Here is a 23,054-nt window from a genome sequence, read left to right on the forward strand (position 1 = left end):
CCTTCCTCTCTCCAACCAGCACCCGCAGAAACCAGCAAGCATAAATTAAAGCCATTCCCTTGCTTGAGCCAGGGACTTGTGAATGCCAAGAGGAGAGGGGTTAGTGTTTAGAGCTACTGTCATGGTGAGATGGGCCCCATGAGGCTGCACAACGGGAAATTTCCCAAGATTTGGCTGGCTTATGCTAGTCTGAATGACTGTAAAAACAAAACTAACACTGCAGAGAAAGGGCTTGTTGCTTAAAACATGATCTGACCTTTATAGAAGCTTTAAAATGAAAAGACTGGCTCACTTATTTATTTCATTTCTGAATCTTCCTCCAAGGAATGTAAAGTCTGATCTCCCATTTTTGTCTTTGTTCTTTTCTGGCTGATGAATTAGGAAATTTTTGGTTGTCAGCTGAAGAATTTAATTGAAAGTATATTCAAAACAACTGCTCTCCCATATTCACTGAAAAGTGTTAATCAAAGACAAGTAAGCAGTTGCAAACAACCAAGAAAAATTCCTTTCCTCACAAGTGCCATCACCTGACTGTGAGCAAATGTGTGAACACAATGTGCTGAGATAGCACATCCCATCTGAGCTGCACAAACACTTCGAGCCTACCCCCCCCCCAATGGGACAAAGCAGGGCTTAGTGAGGAACTGCAAGGCAACTAATAATTTGTTGAGCCGCAGCACTTAGTTGTTTTGGATCAGATGATGTGTCTGAAATAGAAACAGCTTGCTTGTCCTAGCTCTTGTAGTGATACCAGCATCTCAGGCACCAAAGCTCCAACGTGGAGAGGACCAGAACTTCTGCTGTCATAAACAGGCACAGCTTCCTTCTTGTTCCTTCCTGTCTGACCAAAATGTTGCAAGGCTTCAGATCCGTGGATGGTCAGTACACCTGTGCTGACTGCAGAACATGAACTTCTCAGTCCTCCTTTTATCCATTTGAAAAAACAGAGGGGTGGTGGGGAGAAGACACAGACCCAAGCGATCCTTTGCTAGTGTAAATGAGCATGAGAATGAACCCTGGCATCATGCTGGAAGGTCTGCCTTGCACTCATGTCAAATTCCCCAGTACAACAAGGGCAGAAGTGACAGACTGACAACCCAGTCAATGGCATCAGCATTTTCAGTTCACCAACTTTGCAACCTCAAAGGCACAAAGCTCCCTTGCCCCAGAGTGTCCAGGCTGAGGGGAATGCTTCCTGCATGCAGAGATGACCAAGTTCCCCACACTGGAGTTTGGAAGTGGTTTTGAACTCCATGTGGCATCTGAGATCTCAGCACCTTCAGATATGGTCACAGTTCTCACCGCTCATTTCTGTTTCAAGTACTTTTACTTTGCACAGATATCAAGCTGCCACACCCAGCGATAAGCCAGGTATTCATAAGCAAAGCAGACCATGACTTTTTCTGGTCAGGATCTTTTCATTCTGAAAAATGTAGTCATCCATTGAAGTGGCAAAACACACACCACGTGGTTTAGTCACAATTATATATGACAATTGTTCAGAGATAATGACAGGATTTTTGCTCAATAGCAACTTCCTGTATATTAGCATAATGAAGGGCTGAATTACTCTAGAAACAAAAATAGAGGGATAAAACAGGTTTTATAAGATGTGCCACTGAGCTGAAGAGACATCAATAATTTTTCCATATGGAGTCAGCTTATGTCCACTCAAGCTCATTAGCTTGAATCTGGAGCTGGTCCCAAGCTGGCCAGGTTTGAAGCAAGCTGGGGCAATGCTGTGCTACACTTCCAGCACTTCCAGCTCTGTTCTCTCTGGACAATGCAGCACCACATAGAGCTACAATGCTTCAGGGTCCAAAGTGGCATGAAAACTCGAGGCAGCATGGCACAAGAGCTCATAACCACTACCAGATTGAGGTGAGTCTGCTAAGCACACAGTGTATTAGGAAAGCAGAAAGCCCATGGTTAAGCAAAAGCATTCTTCAGCTATTACATTAGAGAGAACTAAAAAAAAAAAAAAAAAAAAGTTAAATTTCCCATCACTGTTAGTCAGCCTCTTTGAGGGCTTGTCAATGACTCAGTGACTTGCTCTAGGATAACCTCAGTGGCACTGTCCTAAGTCACCTCCTTCTTTGCAACAAATGATAAAAAAAGAGCTTAATAACACGTGGTCTTCTCCAGGGTAATGATTAGAAACAGCCCATAATGATACTTAAACACTGAAACCAGTAGGCTTTAAGCACATTGTCACCAGCTGGCACTTCTACTCCCGTGTTTGTGACTACCTTCGTGTTCTCCCTCAGGGAATAAGTCTAGAGGAAAATCTCTGCAATTTAGAGTACCTTCCCTGGGATGATTCAGCAGTTTGCCATGGAATTTCCCCTCCTCTGTTCCCCAGGGGCTGGTGGAAATGGAAAGCAAGAGAGCTGAGTGAGGTAACTCCTGCAGTTTCATTTCAGCTTTAGCTGAATAAAAGAGGCCCCGCTGAGTTTTCCAAATAACATGGTTTCCTCTGGAACTCCCCGTTGCTACAACACATCTTCCTGGCTTCATTTGTATTCCACATGTCTCAACAGAATTCTTCAAAGGGGGAGCTTTGCTGAGAGAAGAAAGAGATGCTGCAGCCTCAGGGCTGGGGTCACCTGTGGGATCACAAGGCAGGATTCTCTGCAGAGGGCTGCTGGATGGGCACCAGCTGCACATTTTGTTGTGCTGAGTTCTGGAAATAATCTTTGCTCTAACCTCAGCAGAGTCAGTCCAGTAGGCTGGAGGGAACTGTGAGGGGTCCACGCACAGACAGACTTAGCAGCCTCAATATCCTGCACAGCTGAGGCAAAGGGGCTGCAAAAAAACCCCCAACTGTTGCACATGATGGGATCATTAACAGATGGAGAAAAGATGAACAACATCTTGAAATGGCCCTCAATATGGAAGTGGGTTTCACCCATAGTCTCCCTTTCCTTCAGATAAATGCGTTTCTGAGCAGAGCAGGTTGCAGCTCTCTGAACATGCAGCAGTGGAACGAAGAGAGATTTGCAAATGTCGCAGCATTTCCTTGCAGAGGAGCAAGGACAGGCCAGCATCCCTTTGGCAGCAGGGATGGATCTTCACATCTGTGCTCTGCAATGAAACTTGGTGAAGACGGAGACCTCGGGGCTCGCACATGCCTGAGCAGAGCTGGCTATTTAACAAGGGCACCCCTTAATTTAGGGCCTGGGGAAAAGATCAGGCAGATTGGGGTAAAACTCCTGAGTTCTTACCAGTGCGATTGCAAGTAACTTTTCCTCAGTCTTCAAAATAATCCACATGAGGCACTGCGCACCAAGGGAAAGGCTGTGCTGGGGGATGTGCCCGGGTCTCTCACACGCCTGGCTGCCACTGTGTACAGAAACAAGAGCTCAGCCAGAGGGCAGCTTCCCGCGGGTCCACAGCGTCGCCTGCCTGGCACCCCCTGCCTGGCACCACAGCCTCACACGGGGCAAACAGGGTGTCCTGCAAGGACCCAGCAGTGTTTGTCATGCTTGGGCAGCCACAGCACAGTAGATGATCTTTACAATGGCCTTTTGCCAGCTATTCTTTTGTGCTGTTTCTTTTCCTTCTTCCTACATGTGCTGCCCAAGTTAAGATTTTTGCTTGTTGCTTCCCTCTCCCCTTCCCCCACTGCTGCTGCTGAATTCCTTAGGCTTGGGGAGAGTCTCCCAAGCACACTTGCATGGGTGCACAATTTTGCAAGTGTCACATATTCTCTCAGAATGGAATAAGAAGCAGGTATATACCAAGACACCTGCATCTATTCATGAGCTTTCACGGAGGTTGTAACTGTATTTAGACAGGAAAAATCAAATGCTGAAGTCTAGAATCTTCTCATTTCCACTTTTTTCACTGCCATCTGACTAATACAGTTACTGGTCTTACTTGTTTGGTTGGTTTGGTTTTTTTTTCTTGAAGGAGTTCAGCATTTGTATAATACATTTTTTCCTATATTTGACTTTCCTTTATATATTTAAATTACATAATTTTTCACCTCCAATTTTATTAAATTTTCAATAGTTCATCAATCTATTACTCCAAAGCTTTACCATTTTAAAAGCAGCAGCAAGTGGTACTCCTGACCCCTTGCCTGATGATGGCCAGTGAGTACCTACCACACTACTTCCCTCCTTCAGGAGCTGGCTGGGAGAAGAGCCCACCTGATGAACTGCTTATGAGCTACTCAAGGGTTTATAAGTGTAATTAATACAAGAAACAGAGAAGCTGTAGGCTTGGATGAAAGCAATCAATTAATCCAAAAAGGCTGAGAACTATTAGGGCATAAGTAGATTGGAGCTGCCAAGCAGCAATTAAACCACAAACACAGAGAATCAAATGCCTCATCCACCATAAAAAAAGAAATCACAAGAAGGTTGCAGGCTTTGATGACACCCACAGACTTTGAATTCACATTGGGCCAAAGGGTCCCAGATGTGTCACTCTTCAGATCAAGGGGAAAGCCATATCTGTTTCCCCAAACTTGGAAAGGAATTTAATGATCTGTTACATGTTTTTCTAGTGATCTGAACACTAATGAAGGAAATACAGAAAAAACTGGAAAAATTACAAGCCAGATAAAGCAGTGTGAGAACCAAGGGCAGAACAAGAGAAATCTATAGCGTACCATGCTGACATAAAGACCAAGGAAAATTACTCTGGGGTAATTGGGGTATTATGGATCTTGCTAAAAAAGGCTTGATGCAAGGAAAGAAATTGTTCAATAAAGCAGAAAACTGTGCATGTCCAACAGGCAGAGAAATACCTGTCCACCCTAGGTAAACCCTGAATGTGGTATTAAGGATTCAGAAAGAGGAAGTACTGCAATGAAAAAAGGCTCTGATTCTGAGAGCACAGTAGATAAAAGAGACAAGTGGGCAAATCTAAACTCAGCAAGAATCCTGATCATCACAGCATTATCAGGAAGCAGGGATTGTTCTCAGACGTGAAAAATAGAGATACAGAAAAAATGAAGGAAAAAGTCCCTCAGACATACCTTTTGTACATTTTAATGCTCCATTCATAAATTAAAAGACATTGGCTGAAGCTGAGACAGTTACTGTCAGTAAGTGTGGCAAGGTGAGAACACAAACAGGCATGATAGCAGCGGGCATAGGTGACGAGCAGCCCTGCTTCCTTGAAGACATCACTCCTGTGCTCCAGGCTGGGGAGAAATGTTGTTTCCAGATGACTCAGGTGCTGTTTTAGTGCAGTCTCATCTGTGTTAGTAGAAGAACTAAATAGGGGAATCTGGGCTGCCATGTACTGCGTTAGTTTTTCCTCCAGATCTTTTCTCCAGAAGTTTGGACTCCAGGTGGAAACAGACTCCATCTCTCGGCTGTTGCCAAGCCACTCTGCTTCCTTCTGCTTCTCCCACTTCAGTGATTCCCCCACTGACTGCAATGGCTCCAGGAGCATCCTATCACTTCCACTGAGCACTTCTCCCACTACAGTCCACATTCGTTCAGCCAGCAGTGCATAAAGTGATTCAGACTTTCCCACACCATCATTTCCAGAATGATCCAGATTATAAATTTGATTACAAGCTTCCAAAAATTTTCCTTGCTCAATTGATCTGCAGATGGTTTCCTCTGCAACAGAAAAAGAACACAACTTGCTGTTTGTCCACTTACCTATAGGACCCATCACTTTAATATCCAAGTTATGAAGTATCTAGTTTACATGTATCCTGCAATTCCTCAGGATCTGCTCAAGATCAGCCCACTTAAGGTCTAGCACTAGCATCTCCCAGTTTCCTCAGGGCAAGCACATTTTTGTTTCTAAATTTCTTTCATCCTTTCTCCTCCAGGTTAACCAAGCCTGCAGATTAGTCTGCAGCTTTCTGTCATCATTCCAGAGACCTCCTCACGTGAGCAATGAAGGTTCATTAATTACAGTCTTTCCTTAAGAAATGTACCTTCTGTCCAGAAGAAAAGCATTAAAGAAAGGACATCTTCTGAACAAGCCAACAGCTGAAAGTCAAGCCTGGAAGGAATTCTCTGCCTCCTCTACAGAAATCTTGGCAGGACCAAAGTGCTGCAAGCTCCCTTGGAAGGAAATTTTTCAGTGTTGCTTGTTTCCAAAGTATCTTACCTAGCACATTCAGCGAACCAACAAGTGTTAGATGTACTCTCACAACAGCTGCACAGAGCTGCAGGGTTTTTTTCCACAGGTTTTGCAGATTACAAGGTTGAGCAATGAAGGGCTAAGATTTGTCCAAAGGTATCTGGAACAGAGCCCAGAGGACAAATCGAACTTGATGAGAATGCAGGGAAATTTAGGTAAAGCCAAAAGCAATGGGACTTAAATAATTCAGGATGCAACTTTGGGTGTATAGTGAAGAGTGAAAAAGCATGAGCTTCCACTATATTTTACCTATATCCTTCCTACCTTTCCTCTATGAAAACATCTCATATATATAGTAAGAATTAAACTGAACAGGACTGGAGGGACGAACATGACATGAAATGCAGAAGGGATGAGGCAAGGATCTCCAGCAAAGCAATTGTCAAGTTATTCAGGAGGGGTCTGTAAACTGCACCTGTTCTGCCTCGATACATGCAAGACATAGGAGATGTTCAATTGGCACAACCAGCCCGTGTACAACCCACCTCCCCCTCCCATCTGTGGAGGAACAGCACAGTCACACTAATGGGGCGTCAGTCACACGTACATCGTCTTTCTCACAAGACACATCAGGAGTCTTTGCAGGGATAAAGATAAGAACAGTAAAGAGAAACATTTTGAGGCAAATGGAAAGTGAAATACAGAACAGTCCAGAGTAGCAAGTGTATGGTTCAGAAGGGACAAGAATTCAGGACAAGGATGGGGAGGAGGAGAGTGGAAAGAACCTAATCCAGAAGTTAATGAAAAACAAGAGCCTGCGGGGCTGGGAGGGGCAGAGAAGATCCAGGCCTGGACCCAGAGATAACTTCAAGGTTACCTGCAGGCATCCTTCTCTCAACTCCCTTCCTACTGGTCGATATCTTCAGCAAATTCCCTGCCACATCCTCAGCACCAGCCTTCTCCACTGTCTCCTTCCCACCAACCACAGTCTTCAGCAATTTGTTTGCCAAGGTTTTCAATTTCCCTTTCCTCTTCACCTCCTGCTTCTTTCTCTCCTCATGTGTGGCCTCAGGCAGTATTCTTGCATTTTCCCCAGCCATTTTCTCCCCCTTCTTGTTGCCTCCTCCCACGAAGGCTGCCCAGGAATACTTTGTTTTCCTCATGATCCAAGCAGATTCAGGTGCTTTCTGTCCAACTGGGAATACTATCAGAAGAAAACATGAGAAACACTTCTATGCAAAGTAATCTTAGTGTCTATCTCCCAAAGAAGTTCTCTCTTCTTCTGATTTATTTTTTTTCTGTGCAGCTACAGGCTTCAGCTGCCTTTGAAAAAGTCTAACCTGGTTCCTGTCCGTGCCAAGTGAGGACACTTTTATAGGCTTCCAGCCCTCTTATGTAATCCTTCCCTCTTCTAGGAAAATAATGTCAGAAACCTCATACATAATCTAACCACAACCACTGGGGGAAAGCCAGGGGGATTTTTGGCGTTTTCTAAACTATTAAAACATCCCTGCACTGCCATTTATCTTGATGACAATCCTATCAGTTATGGGGAGTTGATTAGTAATAGTTTCTATGGAGCACACATCCTTTTCCACCCACTGCACATGCCCAGGCTGCACCTGAGTTTTTCCTTGGCAGGGAGATTACATCTGGGTTTGGAGAAAAGTTTTTCCCTCACCTCCCAGCAAGCCTAGTGCTAGCCACCAGGGATGTAAAGGCCCAGAGAATGGGTGTTCCATGTTTTAATAACACCATTCAGAGGAGATGAGTGATCTCAGCCTTCTGGAATGTGCAATACTCCAGCAACTATGTACTCTATTATGTATTATTTTAAATTTACATACACACACATGGATATAAATGGCATAACATTGCAGCAATCCACCATATACGTGTGTGTGTGTGTGTGTGTATGCACACATATGGATCACTTCACCAGCCAGTATCCACAAGTAAAGAAAAAGGGGATGTATCTCTGCTTAGCACGAGGTCTGTATTGGGCTGCTAAAGGTTCTGACCATAAACACAGAAAAAATTCCTCCACAGAAAGTATCCTTTAAATCCAGGAGCTTGCATTTAAAATAGATTTCTTTTAAAGTCCCTACACTTCTGTGAGGACTTGGAGAGAAGCTGAAATGCTGTCCTTACCACACCATCCTTGCAAGAGAATTACAAACTGGGTTTAATTCTCCATTCCATTATCATAAAGATTAAATCAAGAACTTGAGGATTTTCATCAGCTGAGGACAGTTTGTATTAATCATTACAAGCTGTATTGATTCAAAACCATACGCTATGCAACAATGATTTCGGGGATAAGAATTTAGAGGGTGGTTTTTCCACACATCATCTAGACTGTTTCAAATATGTGAATTCATATTTCTGCGTTTAATGCCTGCAGTTTCTTCCAAGATTTTCTACATTTTCATGATTGTAAAATTCCACTAGTTTCCTTCTTGGAAACCAAGTAAATGTTACGTTGTCCTGGCTCTTTTATCGGTGCTTAATTCCACCAGCATGTTATCACAAAGCCATTTGATTAATTAGTAACAATAGGGAGGAGGAAATAAATACATTTCAGTTGGAAAGAGAAACAGAAATTCCAGCAGTGGTCACACATTTGAACTGCTGCCAGTAGGAAATACTGAGGTTGCAAAATACAGTGTTTTCCCAGCTTGTGAATAAAGTTGAAAATTAGGAGGCTTTATACACATTCCATTTTGACCTTAATTTTCAATCAGCAGAAGTCAAAATGTTTCATTTGGAATGTTATAGCTGCACAGTATATGGATACAAGACGGAGTAAGAGGGTCAGTACTGAGAGAAGCATTCCAGGCATGCTGAAACCCTTCAGCAATATTTTCCCATGCAAATTCTAACATAATATGTTTATGTTTCACTTTTCCCAACAAGCCTGTCTCCAACAAAAACCTAGACATTTCCCTAGACTTCTCTGTGGAAAGAAATTAGATGTCAAAGCACCAGTCCTGAAGGCAAGATTTTCTTCAGTACACAGATTTTGAACACACAATTGCAGATCGTGCCCTAGACCGTGGCAACATGATGTGTGGGAATTGCTGTGTTTTCCCAGAAAGTTTCTTTCAAGGGAATACAATACAAGCCTGTGGAAAGTGAGGAGTGACTGCAGAGATGGACAGACATCCTGAGGCTAGGACCATCTCTTCCTCCATGAACCACTTGACCCACTCAATCAAGGGAATGTCAGACACTCCCCAAGATGAGAGTGTTCTCAGAGCACAGCCCACCCGAGCACTGCAGCACCAAAACCCAGATGGCTCCTCTGTCCTGCCTTCCCCTCACTCACAAACCAGGGCAACCAGTGTGTGTAGGCAGGGCAGGCCATGGCCTCCAGGAGCAGGCAGTCCAGGAGCATCCTGTGAAGGGGCAGCAGGATGGGGGTGGTCAGTCTGGCCGAGGGTGCTGAGCCCAGCAGCAGCGGGAGGTGATGCCCCAGTGGAGCAGCAATCCATCGTTACCCACTCTGCACCCCCTGCCCACAATTGCTTTGGCTTGAAGGACATTGTCACTGAGGGGAATGCGCTCTCACAGAAGGGGACATTCCACAAAGGAGCTGCCCAGAGGCCACCAGCAGCCTGCTTTTCTGGGCCTGTGTGCCTTAGCAGTACATGCAGGGTGTACAGGTCTCTGCCCTCTGTCTCTAATGCTATTTTACTGCTCAGGCTAAAATTCTGCGCTTAAAATATGGGGATGATTTGAGTCTCTAGGAACATCATCTACCACACTGCTCCCATGGATGGTGTTACGCTGAGACAAGCAGAGCTCACAGGGAAGCTACACCTTTACATAAAAGTGTTGAGACCAAACTAGAACAGAGGTTTTTCACTAAGAGTTTACATAATGCAAAGGGGATTGTTTGCTGTCCAAAACCATTGTTTTGGGCAGATGAACTGGGGCACAGCCATGTTTTATCTGCTCCTTCCATGGGCTCCTGAGATACTCACACAAGGGGAGCCGTTCCAAGGAAAGAAGGGCAATAGGAAACCACAAGGGCACAGGACCAAGAGCAGGGACAGTTCTGCTTCTGAACAAACTCCTTTGTCAGGTGTACCAAACAACTTTTTTCTTCCTCCAAAGCCACTTCTTGGAAGCCAGCCCTCTCCTTCCTGGTGTTTCAATGCCTCCATTTATCCACAGTGGGATGTCCTCTAGCAGGGTCATTCTCCCTGCCATGACCCTTGCTATGCCTACTGTGAAAGAGGAGCAATTTGTCTCCTAGGAACATCCCCAGCATTCAGGAGTTTCCCTCATTGCCTGGAGTTCCTGGAAAAGTCCACAGCCTCCCCACATCACTGAGACTCTGTCTTCCTATCTTGGAAAAACTGTAACTCCTTTGTCTTTGGGATTTTCCATTAAACAAGTGAATATCTTGGATAAATTTTTTATATTGTTTCTCTGTTGACTTAACTCTTTATCTTGCTGTTTCCCATTTCTTCTGCCTGTATAGATAAAACCTCTTCATAATAAATGGACTGTGTGCCTGACTCGAAAAATAGCTGTTTGGTCTGGATGCTAATCCGATGAAGTCAGACTACTAGGACTACAAATTAAATGACTTTGCAAGAGTCCAATTACATTAATATTCCAATTCCAGCAATGCAGTGATGCCCCTGCTTCCTTTGCAGGGACACTATGCGAACACAGTCAGGCACAGACAATGGAAACTTTGTGCTCAGTAGCATCTGCTATATGAAATACACTTGGTCCTAACAGACAGGTGGATCTGCAGTATGTGGAGAGAAGGGGTTTTTTTCACCTCCTTCTTTTGTTTCCAGAACATGCTGGTACTTTCCACCACTTTGAACCAAAGGTATGAAACATGGCAGAAAGGGATATTAATTATGATGATAAAACCTGCAGAGTATGGCACAGAAAGATGTTGGCTCCCTAGGATACAAATCCATGCAAAACCACTCTGTGAAGCTATGCTGTAGTCTGACAATGTGCTCCTCCACTCACACACAGCATCTTTGATTTCATCAGCAATCAAAGAAGAGCAAGTCTCTATTCCAAGCAAGGAAAGTTTTTTTGGAGAGAGAGAAAACAAACAAACCAACAAAGAAACAAAACAAAAGCACCTCCCCCTCACATTTGACATTGCAGCTGGCATTGCCATCACAGTCATATGCAAGAGGTGACTTTGTCTATTGTGCACATTTAGAGGTTTATCATCCTGTGGAAAATTAATTCTTATTTCCTAAGGAAGCAAGACAACACAGCCAGAGGTTGCATGTATCTCTGTATTCATGTGATCCCCTGCCCTAATGCACAAGAGTGGATTTTAAGTCAGTTTTAACCAATTTTAAAGCCAGTTTTAACCCAACTGACAGAAGGTGGCCCACACAAAGTAGTACATCCTTACACACTTTGTAAACATACATGTCTGAGGAGAGGATAGACCTTCACTGCTCCTGCTAAGGAAGAAAACACAGCATGAACTCAGCCTTTATTTCACATCAGACACTCCACCCAGCAGCTCAGTCTGAAGATACACAAACATGGTTTCCTTGTCTCTGTTGCTCAGCAAATCCCTGTACTCTCCAAATAACCTCTGTGTGTGCAAGAGCAAATAAAGCAGCACAAATATTTAATACAAGTGGCCTCTCCTATAGCAACAGATGAAAGAAAGTTGCTTCTCTACAGTGACTCCTGGTGCCAGGCTGCAATCTCTCATCTGAGATCTGTGCTACCCCAAACAGGCCAGAGATTTTGGAGAAAAAGGGAAAGAAGGAAGCTTCTTCCTTTCTCTTCCTGAGTGTGTTTGCTTGAGTAGCTTTTCTCTGCTCAGCCACTGATTTTTATCCAATTTTGAAGAAGTTAATCTGAGACTTCTGTCCTTCTCTGGATTTGTTTGAAATGGAAGGAATTTGGTTTATGAGGCGAGGACAGGCAGGTGTATTGACAGAGAGGCTGCATGGTCCCAGCACCTTCAGCAACCACACTAAAGTCCTAAGGACAAGTTCCGAAGAATTGGATACTGCTCCTTCCCTTGCCCTGAACACTGAAACAAAACACTGGATGTGATATAAAATTTTGCACTGCCTCTGTTTTCCCTCTGATTGTGAGGACCCCATTTCAAACTGACCTCAATTTTCACTTAATTAGTAACCTACTTTGCTGTTCCTTTAGAATATTTTTAGCTAATTCCTGGGGATCTTGCCTAATTCTGTTTTCTTTTCTCAGAATGAAACAAGTATTGCTTTAAGGAAGATGCTTCCCCTTTTGACAACAATGACAATAGTAGTAATAATAAATAAAACACACAATCCCCAAAATTTTAAAGATGAACTGTACAGAGTCAAGCAATAGGGGTGTTTGAAGTGGCCCTAAAATCCTCGCATTGAGAATATCTTAATCCACATAGTAAGAGAAGACTAAAGCAATACTTTCTGGAGTAGCAACTTAGTCTTCAGGGAAGTTTTCTGCCACAGAAAACACCACAGTGCTGCAGGCTGCCAATCTGGTCATGTCCTAGAAGAGCAGCCACCCAACAGCTTGGTTTCTAATCTTACGAGTTATCTGAAGACATCCAAGGAAGGTTTCAAGGGCAGCTTTGCCAGAGGAAATCTACAACTTAAATGCTGTTTAGTGTCCTAGGAATGGAAAGAGATTTTTTAAAAAAATTAATAATTCATATTGTTTGCTACCATGGTGAAGAATGCATTACCTCAACAACTGTCATGTCTCATTCAAGATGATCTATTGTTTTATGCAGTGGGGCTTTTTTGGAAAGTTTGTATTATGAATATTCCATCTACATTTGGACAGACAAGCCTAAAATTTTGAGTCTCTTCATTTGCCTTAGATTGACAGGATTCCTCTGTGCATTTTCACATCAATTCTTTCCAGAAGTAAAAACTTTAGGTTCAGCTTCGCAGGAAACTTCCTACACACATCTGTACCCTACATAGAGCAGCATATGCTGAGATTTGGGACTGAAAATCCACATGACATCATTTGCATGCTTTTTCTGCTGCCACAAGAGGCCAGTGATTGTGTAAATTCCAGTCTTCAGTATTTCACCCCCAAGTGTACTGACATGGCTCCACAGGCACATCTGCCAGACACCATCTGGAGGCTAAAAATTATAACTACAGATCAGCTGCCAGGATACCCCGAGACTTCTGACAGGAGCCAGGCACATTTCAATACTAACAAAATATCAAAATTCAACTGTTTCTCCACTCAACATTCACTGCAAGTGTGTCTGGCTACAAACTAAGGCAGGAATGCCCCACGCACCTGCACTGCCAAAGAGCTATTGGATGGGACATATTGATATATTAATATATTTGAATAAATATAGATTTATATATTACCATATTGACATATTAATATGTAATGTATTAATATATCAATATATTAATACATTTATTAGTATGGGGTGGGGTATATTGACAATACAACTCAGGGCCCTTATCCTCATGGCTGAACAGGTTATTTAGGAGAGAAGTTAGAAGAAAAGAGATCAGCTTTTGTATAGACAACCTTCAGAAATGCTCTGCACCAAGCATCTCCTGTTGTCACTTCTGGACAACCTGAGCAAGAACTCTATTCCCACCCCACAGTGAGCAGCAACCTGGTTTAGCCACTAGCCCTGGTAAAGCTCAGGATATCCAAGAAGGTGCCAAATCACACTGTTAAAAGGTCCGTTTTGAGAGATTTTTGCAATCTTAGCACTGGAGCTAGCTAGCTACAGGGAAGGACTTGCTATAGAAAGAGGCACCCAAAAGGGTCCTAAGAGAGAGCTAGTCATCCTCTGAAACTACTTCAGAAAAATACCCTGGAGAGGAACTCTTCATGAGCACAAAGAGAAGCATTAAATTTTTATTAGCATCAGTTCAGGCTGAATAAAGCAGGCTTCCCAAACACATGGTGATAAAACATTTACACTGCATCACTGGGTTTTCTTCCAAAACCAGAAAAGCATTTAGAAGAGAAATGGCACTAGAAAATTCAGCACTGTTTCATGATGTGGAAGCTGCCCAAGAGTCTTCAACATTTTCTGACTCATTCCTGTCTGTGGTGGGCAAAACCTGGGGAGGAAGGAACCAGCAAGGTAAAGGAAAGGGAAGAGTATCTGTAATGCATTCATCTGCTGTCAGTATCAGGATATATCTCATCTTTCCACTGCTTCCCACACCTCAGCAGAGTGGAGGGAGCACTATATAAAGATCCAGAGACTCTACCCCAGCTCCCGAGAGCTGCACAGCACCAACTGCCAGCATGCTGGCACAGTTCCTCTGCCGCCTCCTTCACAGCCACTCTGCCTCCTTCATCGCTCACAGAAAGATTCTCCCTGCAAAGGAGAAAGATGTGGTCCTCGAGGATCCAAAATTAGGTGACTTGTAAGGATGTTTCTAAATTATTGAGCAAATTAAAAAAGGAATTGCTATTTTTTTCCCATCATGAACAAGCACGTTATATGCGCTGTTATGACCTTAGATCTCCAGCACATATTATTTACTGGCTGTCAAGAGCCAAGACTTTTGAAAATTAATAAAAAAGAGCATTAAGGCCACATTCCAACAAAGGATTTAAGTAAGTGACAATTTCCTTTTGTTTCAAAGAGAATATTCAGCCTCTTACCTGTACACATCTCTTTAGTGAGCAGGAAGTACTGGTGCAGAGTGGTGTTTGTACGCTCCATGGCTACATGAAAACAAATGCCTTGGAGTCAACAGCCTCTGAAAATGACATAAACTGCCGACCAAGTCAATACAGCTGATCTTGACACAGGACAGAATCACTCTATTTTCAGGCAGCTGCCTTGGTCACTAAGGTTATTTTCTGTGCAAGTTTTTAATGTGGAGCTTCCAAGCCCAGCAATGGTTATATGTTCACTGAGGTCTCCTTGGCTGTTACCCCACTCTTCACAGTTCAATATACCTTATACATGTGGGAAAAACAAGTGAAATGGCAGCAAAAATACAAGCTTTCATGCTCAAAACCTGGTTTACATTAGGAGAAAGGTGACTGCGCTGATTTTGTTGTTGAGGATAAGAGGAGGAACTGGGCAGTCCCTAGCCCTGATTCCTACTGACCTTACCATGGTTAAACATTTAGGTCTACACAAAAGGAAGGCCAAAGAGCTGTAAAACATCTTCTGGATAAAAAAGTCTACAGATCCTATTTGTAAAAGTGGGACCTGAGTCCTTCATGTCTGTCACTGCCTTCCCTCACTCTGCATATAAATAAAATGGAGAAAAAACGTATTAACATTTTCTTTCCTCTTCCAGTCTCAAGGAGCCATCACACCCAGATAAATCAGGAACTCCAAGCTGTACTGTAATTTTATATAAAATATATAATACAATGGATCTTCTGAGGTGCAACCAGTTCCAAGAAGAAGCAGATTCACCTTGTGATTATTAATTTATTCTAACATTTTTGAAAGGAAGAGATGGGGAGCGATATTGATATGTATGGCAGGTACTGACTAATATCTAAAACCTTTGGCATTACCATATGTTCCTGGAAATAACTGCCAGTGCTATTAGTTGCTGTCATGGATGACAGCATGTAAATTACTATCTAATCTGCATATACAATTAAATAATTAGATGCCATATGTAAGAGCAGTTATTTATAGGTGCAAAATGAGAGAAAAAGTTCAAACTCCATTTTTATAATATATGTTCTCTCAAATCAGATCGTCTTGACCACAGACACAGATCCTTCATTACTGAGTGCCCTACCTTAGGTTAAAAATAATTAAAATCACAATTAATACCTCATAGTATTGATTTTCCCCTGTGCTGCACTGATTCAGTAAAGCTTCGAGCCTGCTGGCAGGATGTTATAGCTGCTGTCCACAAAATGTCTGTCAACTTCTGGAGCTCACTATGAACAAAACAAGCCAGGGAAAAACCCATCCCGCTGAAGGTCCGTCCGCTGCATTCAATGAAGGCTTGATCTATTCTTATGAGCAGCTGACCTAGATTCTCTGCTTGAATGAGAGCATTTCCTAGTATCAAGGCTGCTCAGAGTCAGAAATTCATGTATTGCTTATCATGAGAGACAGGGAAAAAAAGGAAGAGGATATAAACTTAAGGGAAAGTGATGGCATCCGTTTGCCATAAAAGCTCTATCCGTATCCCCACAAAGCACTCCCCAACACACTTCTGCTCTCACTTCAGAGTCTGGAAAGGGCTACAGCCCTCCTTACAGCACATGTGACAGGCCAGGCAGCCACGGCTCCATGGAGAGGCAGAGATGTGCCAAAGCTGTGGAGGACACGCCCGCACTGCGGGGTGGTCAAAGCTGCCCTGGGGACACCTGCAGCTTTCCGGCAGCTCGGAGGCAGCTCCTGCCGGCCGCGAGGCTGTGCTGGATCGAGGACTGCTGCTTCACATCATGCCAAAAGGAAATGAGCCAGCGAGGGCTGCTGAGCCCTACACTGCCAGGTCGTGGTGGGATCCAGCTGCAGACACAGTACATCCATTACCCTTGGGAAGTTAGGGAGGCCTCAACGAGGCAATGCCATGTCCTACTGGTGGGCCATGCAGGACACTTCTCCTTCTGCCGGCTCTCCAACACATGGGGAGTGCATCCTGTGGCACTCAATAACGTAAAGATAGTAGTAGGCTCAGAGGGATAGGAAGTTGGGTCAGCCCTGGGGAAAGGACCTTTTCATCCTGCTTCTGCTGCTGATCCACTTTTCCCTCATCTCCCTGAGATCCTATCCTATACAGCCACTCCACATGCCTGTATCAGAAATCTTGCATATTAACCAATAATACTCAAAAGACCACTGATCTCTGAGGGTGATCTCCAGGAAATCCAAGGGTGTCCATCACTGTGACAGGTGCTACCTTGATACCAGCCCTTGATGGCTGCTGTCACTGCTGTCATTGATGCTGAGCTGCCCACAGAGAGCAGTTCCAGGTCCAGGCCAGGGCCTGAACAACATCCACTCAGATGGGATGAGAAGGACTTGGCAGGCAGGGGCAACTCTCTCATGTGCCCCAAGGTACAGCTCCTGCCCCAGGGCTATGCTGCAGTGCTGGCCACAGGGACAAGGACAGGAGCACAGACTGAGTCCTCAGGGTGGGCAGGAGCTGGGCAGTCAAGGGTAATTTCCTTCAATACCAAAATGTTTCAATCTGCGCCACAGATGAAGACAGAAAGCTAAACTTGCATACCTGAATTCAGGTCCACAGATCACAGAGGTATTCCGCCCACTCTGCAGACATGAACATCCCAGACTGAGGTGGCAGAAGAGGATTTCTGCTCATGTGGACCCTCACTGACCGCACCACACAGATGCAACTTACACATCCAGCCTACACAGAAGGCAAGTGACTGCTGTGGGCCATGCTGCAAGTGAGAATTCCCCCAGCCCCTCTCCTCTGAAACCTCCAGAGGGGCCACCAAGAATCACAGAATCGTGGAATATGCTGCCTTGGAAGGGACTCACAAGAATCATCCCCCAAGAAGTCCAGCTCCTGGGCCTGCACAGGACATCCCCAAGAGTCACACCATGTGCCCGAGAGTATTGTCCATAGAAGAGACTATAAGAGCTGTTTAATCACCTCTCAATTCAGATCTGGTTCAGCAAATGCAAAAACTCCACCAAGCAATGGGTTTTCCTCACCAACTTTTTTTTTTTTTTTTTTGCACATGGGCAACATGCAAACTAGGTCAGTATTATTCCTACCAAAACACTTGCTATGGGTGTTACTTTTAGAAAACCATGTGATTCTCTGACTTTTATTTATGAGCACACAGAAAGATCCACTGTATATTTTCCTGTCTGTCCTGTTTGGGGTGGTTTGTTTTTTTAGTTCTTTGGGTAGGTTCCTGAGATCTGGGGCCTCTTTTTAAAAGGCAAATTCAGACTATCAAGAGACTTTGCAGGTCGCATGCCTTGGCAGTCAATGAAACAAAGCACAGGCAGCAGTGAGCAAATCAAACCAGACAAGAACACGGAGAGACTATGAAAAAAGCAAGACAGTGACACAGGTAAAAAGGGATGAGGATATGGAGCAGAAAAGATGCCAGGGGTCATGGGAGATGGGGAATCAGGCAGAATTGGAAGGATAAAAGAAAATGCATATCTTCACAACTCCTGAAAGGGTATACCCAAGATCTCAGCAATCAGACAAAAGTCAGCAGGAGAACCCAGTTCAGTGAACAGAAAACTTGTCCAGAGATTCAAGTTTATTTTCTGAGAGCTCTTCTTACCTCCTTGGCACAAACAAAACAAATCAAGGAAACAAAACCCTGCACCAGCTTTTCATTCAGCAGGTTAGTGGTCACAACCCTGACAGATATCCATCAGACAAACAAGCCAGGGGAGAGGGCCCCTATAGCCAGCACCTTCTGTGTCCAGATATCCACTTGCCTGGCTTTCACCTGGCCTATCTGGGGAATCCAGAGTTTTTGCCCAGTGCTTAAGTCATCAGACTATCCAAGTTCTGAGGAGGTGAGTCTTTCCACAAACTGCATGGCCATGGCCAGTGTGAAGAAGTGTACTTCTATAAGCAGAAAAAAGACACGGGAACAGGCACTGTCCTTCCTCTCAAGTGAATACAGATACCTAAAATAGGCCATTCAAGCAGCACACCAGCACTGCCTCTTTCTCTTCATCAGCAGCAGAAGGAATTCAGAATGCGTAGCTCAGGCACTAATGTGTGTATGTCAGAGCAGATGAACCACAGCCTAAATTTCCAGAAATTAACCACAACAAAGAATGTCAGGAACCTGTCTCCAGGCCCCAGGAACCCGTCACCCGTCTCCACTCACATGAAAAAAACAGATGTATGTGATCTGGGACAGCAGGGTCAGCTGTATGGCTCATGAGTCACGGCTGTGATGGGCTGCAGATCACACAATGGAATGGGCAAGAGTTGCTTGCTAGGGTGAGTCACCTCAGCAAGAGGGAAGTTCCACATAGAATCCTCCTTGCCCACCTCCCCAGAACATTACCATCAGCCCAGAGCTTCTGCACAGCTGGGAAACAACTCTGGTTCTTGGTTTCAAAGCTGAGCAAGGAACATCAGAATTTGCTGCTGAGAGGATGAAAGCATGGGGACAATCTTCTCCTGCCGCAGAGAAAGGGAAGAGGTTGAGCTGGCTGGGAGAGTCTGGTGTTTGCTGACACCTTTTCTGTCTCTGTCTCTGCCCAAGACCTGCTGCCCCAGAATTAGGGGCCTTTTGGGGTCTCAAGTGCCTCTTTGGCAATCCACCACACATAGCAGACTAAAATTCATTAAAGTTGCTTTCATCTGTCCTTTGCTATTGATCTCAAGCCCTGAAGCTCCCATCCCAAGCATCCTGCCTCCCTCAGGTAACTGTTGGTACCATCTAGGTACCTGCAAAAAGGAACAAGAACTTCAAAAGAAACAACACAGGCAGAGACAAAGACAACTGGAGCAGATCCAACTCACCTTCCAAACTCCAAATAACATTTCTTCCTCCAGCAAGACCATGCTGCCACAGAGCATCAGGTACACACTGCAGATGGAGTTACACAAACTACATCTTCCATGCAGGGCAGGCAACAGCAGGTTATCCTGCAAAGAGAAGCAGCACAAATGAACAGGGAAAGGGCAGGCCCCTTACACATGGCACAGCATGGGCACTCAACTCTGTGTCTGAGGCAGAGAGCAAGAATGATATTCAGGAATGCTCAGAGGTGTTTTAAGAACATGGGACATATTCTGAAAGCTGGAATGGCCTGGTTGATACAAGCTGGCTGGAGGGTTAGCCATGCTTCACTACATTCAACTAACATTGATGTGCCACATGTTTCTAATATTGCTCCTGGGGAAACCACTGGTTTGGGACAAACATTATGAAGACAGCTTCTTATACCCCAAATTTTCCATTTTTTTCCACCCCTCATATAATACTCACACACAGAACACTTCTGCTGTCTATAACCTGCAACACCTCGCATGTGATGTTGCACTGAATTTTCTGTAACCATATTTTCAGGGGGATCAATTAATTCCCATACACTTAATCAGTACATGTTTATATAATTACACATGCATTCTCTATCTTACTGTTTAAACCAGCAGGCTAATACTCCCTTGAAAAAGAACTGAAAGCAGCAATTATTCACTGCACTCTTTAATGGCAAAAACAGATTTGCAGCCATTTCAGAAATTACACAGTCAATAGTTGGTGCCAGAGTCCCATTTAGCTCAAGAGCCTTTTGTAACAACAAACAATAGCTTCTTCCTCATTTATCTGGCTTCCCTTAAGAGGAAGAATTCATGTTACAAAGGAAGGGCTACATAATCACGCCTTACTTGCTCAAGGTACACAGGACTTTTACAAGTCCCTTAGAAATTTCAGTATTCACAACACCCATGGAAGTTATGAGCAGCCCAAGGAAAACAGTCTGATCTTGGTAACAGAAGAAGTACTAATGAGTGCAGGACAATAGGCACAGGCCAACAAAAAGCAGAAGGAAAGGTGTAACGGGAGCTGGGTTATCAGCTGTGCTGTAACAGGAGAGCTGGTGCAGGCCTGCTCTGTAGCCCACCAGCACCATGCATGGTGTCTCTCAAGGTCACAGAGCCACCCCAGAAGCTGAAGGTGGTGCAGAGGTGAGAAATGCAACTCCTCTACTCCTGCTAAACAGAAAGCACCAGTCCTCTCCTCCTCTCACCAAAGTGATGTCCCCCTCACTGTTACCTTTCCTCATGGGAATGTTCATGTGTCATTCCAGTACAAAGCTGCTGGGAGGCCAAGTTCAAAATCACATTAGACTCATTCTTTAAATATCCCTTTTTTCTTTCTTTTTTATTTTTTTGCAAGCATGAAATGAAGACTTTGTGTCTTTTTCAGAGAGGGCAATGTTTTATTTAAAAATGGCCTGCCAGCACCATGAATTTTACATGACAGAAGCTCCATCCCACAACATATTTAAACCTCTCCTCGTCAGTCATCAGAGCTCTGATCAATCAGCCAGAAGATGTGGCACATCCCACCAGGACTCCTGGCACAGGGTCCAACTAATGTTGTTCACAGGCCTATCCCTTCTCCCTACTGACCACCCTTGAAACACAGCCTGCCCTGAAGCACTGCCTTAGAGGAGACAGATCTGCTGCATCAGCTCCTGCCTGCAATGTGTCCCACTGAAACGCCCCCCCACACAGGCTGTCTGGAATACACAGATGTGAGCAGAGATTTGGCAGGTCTCGCGGAGCATCCTATCTATTGCAAGGCCTCTGTAGGTCACAGATAAGCAAACCCAGGCAAGGGTAATGCTGGGCACATAGATATACAAGCAAAACAAGACAGGCAGCAGATGTCTTCCCATGATCTTGCATCTAGTGCAGAACTCACTGGTGACTGTGGAGTCATCCTTAGTAATGAGTGTCCAGAAAGCCCAGATTTTACAGTAAACCGAACATATTCAATTCTCAATTAGCCATGGACGATTAGCTGGGTTGGGGATTAACCAGACACTCCCTCCCAATAGCAACCACAGCTACAGCACCAGGGCACCACACATAGAACACGAGCCCCTGGGCTGTACCCCACTTTCACCTCAGCAGGGTAAAGCTGTCCCCACTCAGGACAGAAACTGGCAGGTTTCTCACAATCCTTTCACCTGTAGAAGACCTGAATAAGTACTTATCCCCCAAATAACATATAGCCTGTACAAGCCAGGATCTGTTTTATCTAGGTTACCCATGCCACATTTTCTTCAATGGCTGAAAGCTGACGATAATTACATGAAGCAGCCAATACTAAAACAAGAACACACCACATAGCCTGCAAAAGCTGTCCCAAGCACTAGGCAGCTGGTGTGCTGACACTGTTGCCTATGTGCTGAGTAATGATGTCTCACTATTTCTTTGTGCTCCCTTACCCATCTCTTTCCATCTGTTGTTCCTTGGCATCCATTTGGATCATATGCTGCTCAAAGCAGGGCTTTCTGTTAGCACCTAGGAGATAATCTGTGACAGGGCACTGCAAAAATCAGTCTGGTTGATTCGTGTGAGTAATTAGTGAACTGGAGTCGATGCTGTCAAGGACACGTGTATGAATGGGTTAAATATGCTGTGTCTGGACAGAAAATGTGACTCATAAGTGTTACTAACATTATTCTTTCTCATGTCCATAAACCTATGTAAGAAATGGGAGAAATGGAGTGGGTAGAAAAAGACAGCAGGCTGGCGGGCAAGTATCTCTCAAATACAAATGCACTAAATTATGGGTACATAGATCAGATGCTGAGGAGAGCAGTGCATTTGCAACTCCTACACACAGCCCCATTTCTTCTCTTATAGCTATTAACTTTGCATGCTTCTCCATTTTTTTTTCCTTCATCTTTCACATACATAGCCCAAGACTTGGATCTTACCTGCACGTATCCCAGTGACTTCCTGGCATGTCATGTGCATGCACAGCTACACCCACACACTGAGGCATCTCTTTCTCTGCCTTCTGTACATGCTGATAGTGCCACTACACCAGTCACCAGGACAACAGTCACAGCCTGTCAAACTGATAAGAAGTTGGTTTGTTGGGTTCATGCTCTGAAAGAGAGCAAGACGGGGGCAATAAATGTAATAGCAGAGAACTACAAATGACATTTGGTTTTCCCCTTAGGGAGCTGAAATGAGAACGAACATGAGAGTAACAAAGAAAGAAGAGAGTCTGAAGAGGCTTGCTGTTTAACTTTTAAAGCTCCACAGTTAATGGGAAATGGAAAAGATTCAAGTAAGACACAGGGTTGGAGCTCAGACCTGGGGCTTATCTCAGCCCTCTCATGAAAAGGCAAATAGTTCCAAATTCCCAAAAGTGACCAAAGCTACTGTCACACCAAGGGGCTCAGAGGTTGTCACTACCGGACACCAAAGTAGGGGGCAACTAAAAGAAAGAAGCACTTACATTGCTAGAATTGCCTCTCACCAAGAGCAGCCAGGACTGCTATAGGACTGTGCCACCTCAGGCCAATGCCCAACATGTCTCTTGGCTGGATCTGAATG

The 23,054-nt window shown here is 44.3% G+C and overlaps 1 protein-coding gene across 6 annotated transcripts in view; it reads right to left on the bottom strand.

The window, feature by feature from the left end:
* LOC121674001 (exocyst complex component 3-like protein 2) overlaps positions 1-22,595 on the bottom strand; it is a 39,499-nt gene extending 16,904 nt beyond the window's left edge. For 3 of the 6 annotated variants that reach the window (XR_006019398.1, XM_042047911.1, XM_042047909.1), the window contains exons 1-5: positions 22,427-22,595; positions 19,491-19,616; positions 6,935-7,261; positions 4,988-5,582; positions 3,225-3,342 (exon numbers count right to left, since the gene is read on the bottom strand). Coding sequence is in view for 5 of the 6 variants with exons in the window: in XM_042047911.1 (XP_041903845.1) it covers positions 3,225-3,342; positions 4,988-5,582; positions 6,935-7,220 (999 nt within the window). In the remaining variant the exon portion in view is untranslated. Of the gene's footprint in view, positions 1-3,224; positions 3,343-4,987; positions 5,583-6,934; positions 7,683-18,846; positions 19,146-19,490; positions 19,617-22,426 lie in introns of those variants that run through there. The other 3 variants (XM_042047912.1, XM_042047913.1, XM_042047910.1) reach the window with 3 other exon arrangements.
* Positions 22,596-23,054: the final 459 nt, after the last annotated feature.

This window comes from Corvus kubaryi, unplaced genomic scaffold, assembly GCF_017639235.1.
Source record: "Corvus kubaryi isolate FWS band 111438036 unplaced genomic scaffold, C.kubaryi_AGA036_p1.0 66, whole genome shotgun sequence".
Classification (NCBI taxonomy): domain Eukaryota; kingdom Metazoa; phylum Chordata; class Aves; order Passeriformes; family Corvidae; genus Corvus; species Corvus kubaryi.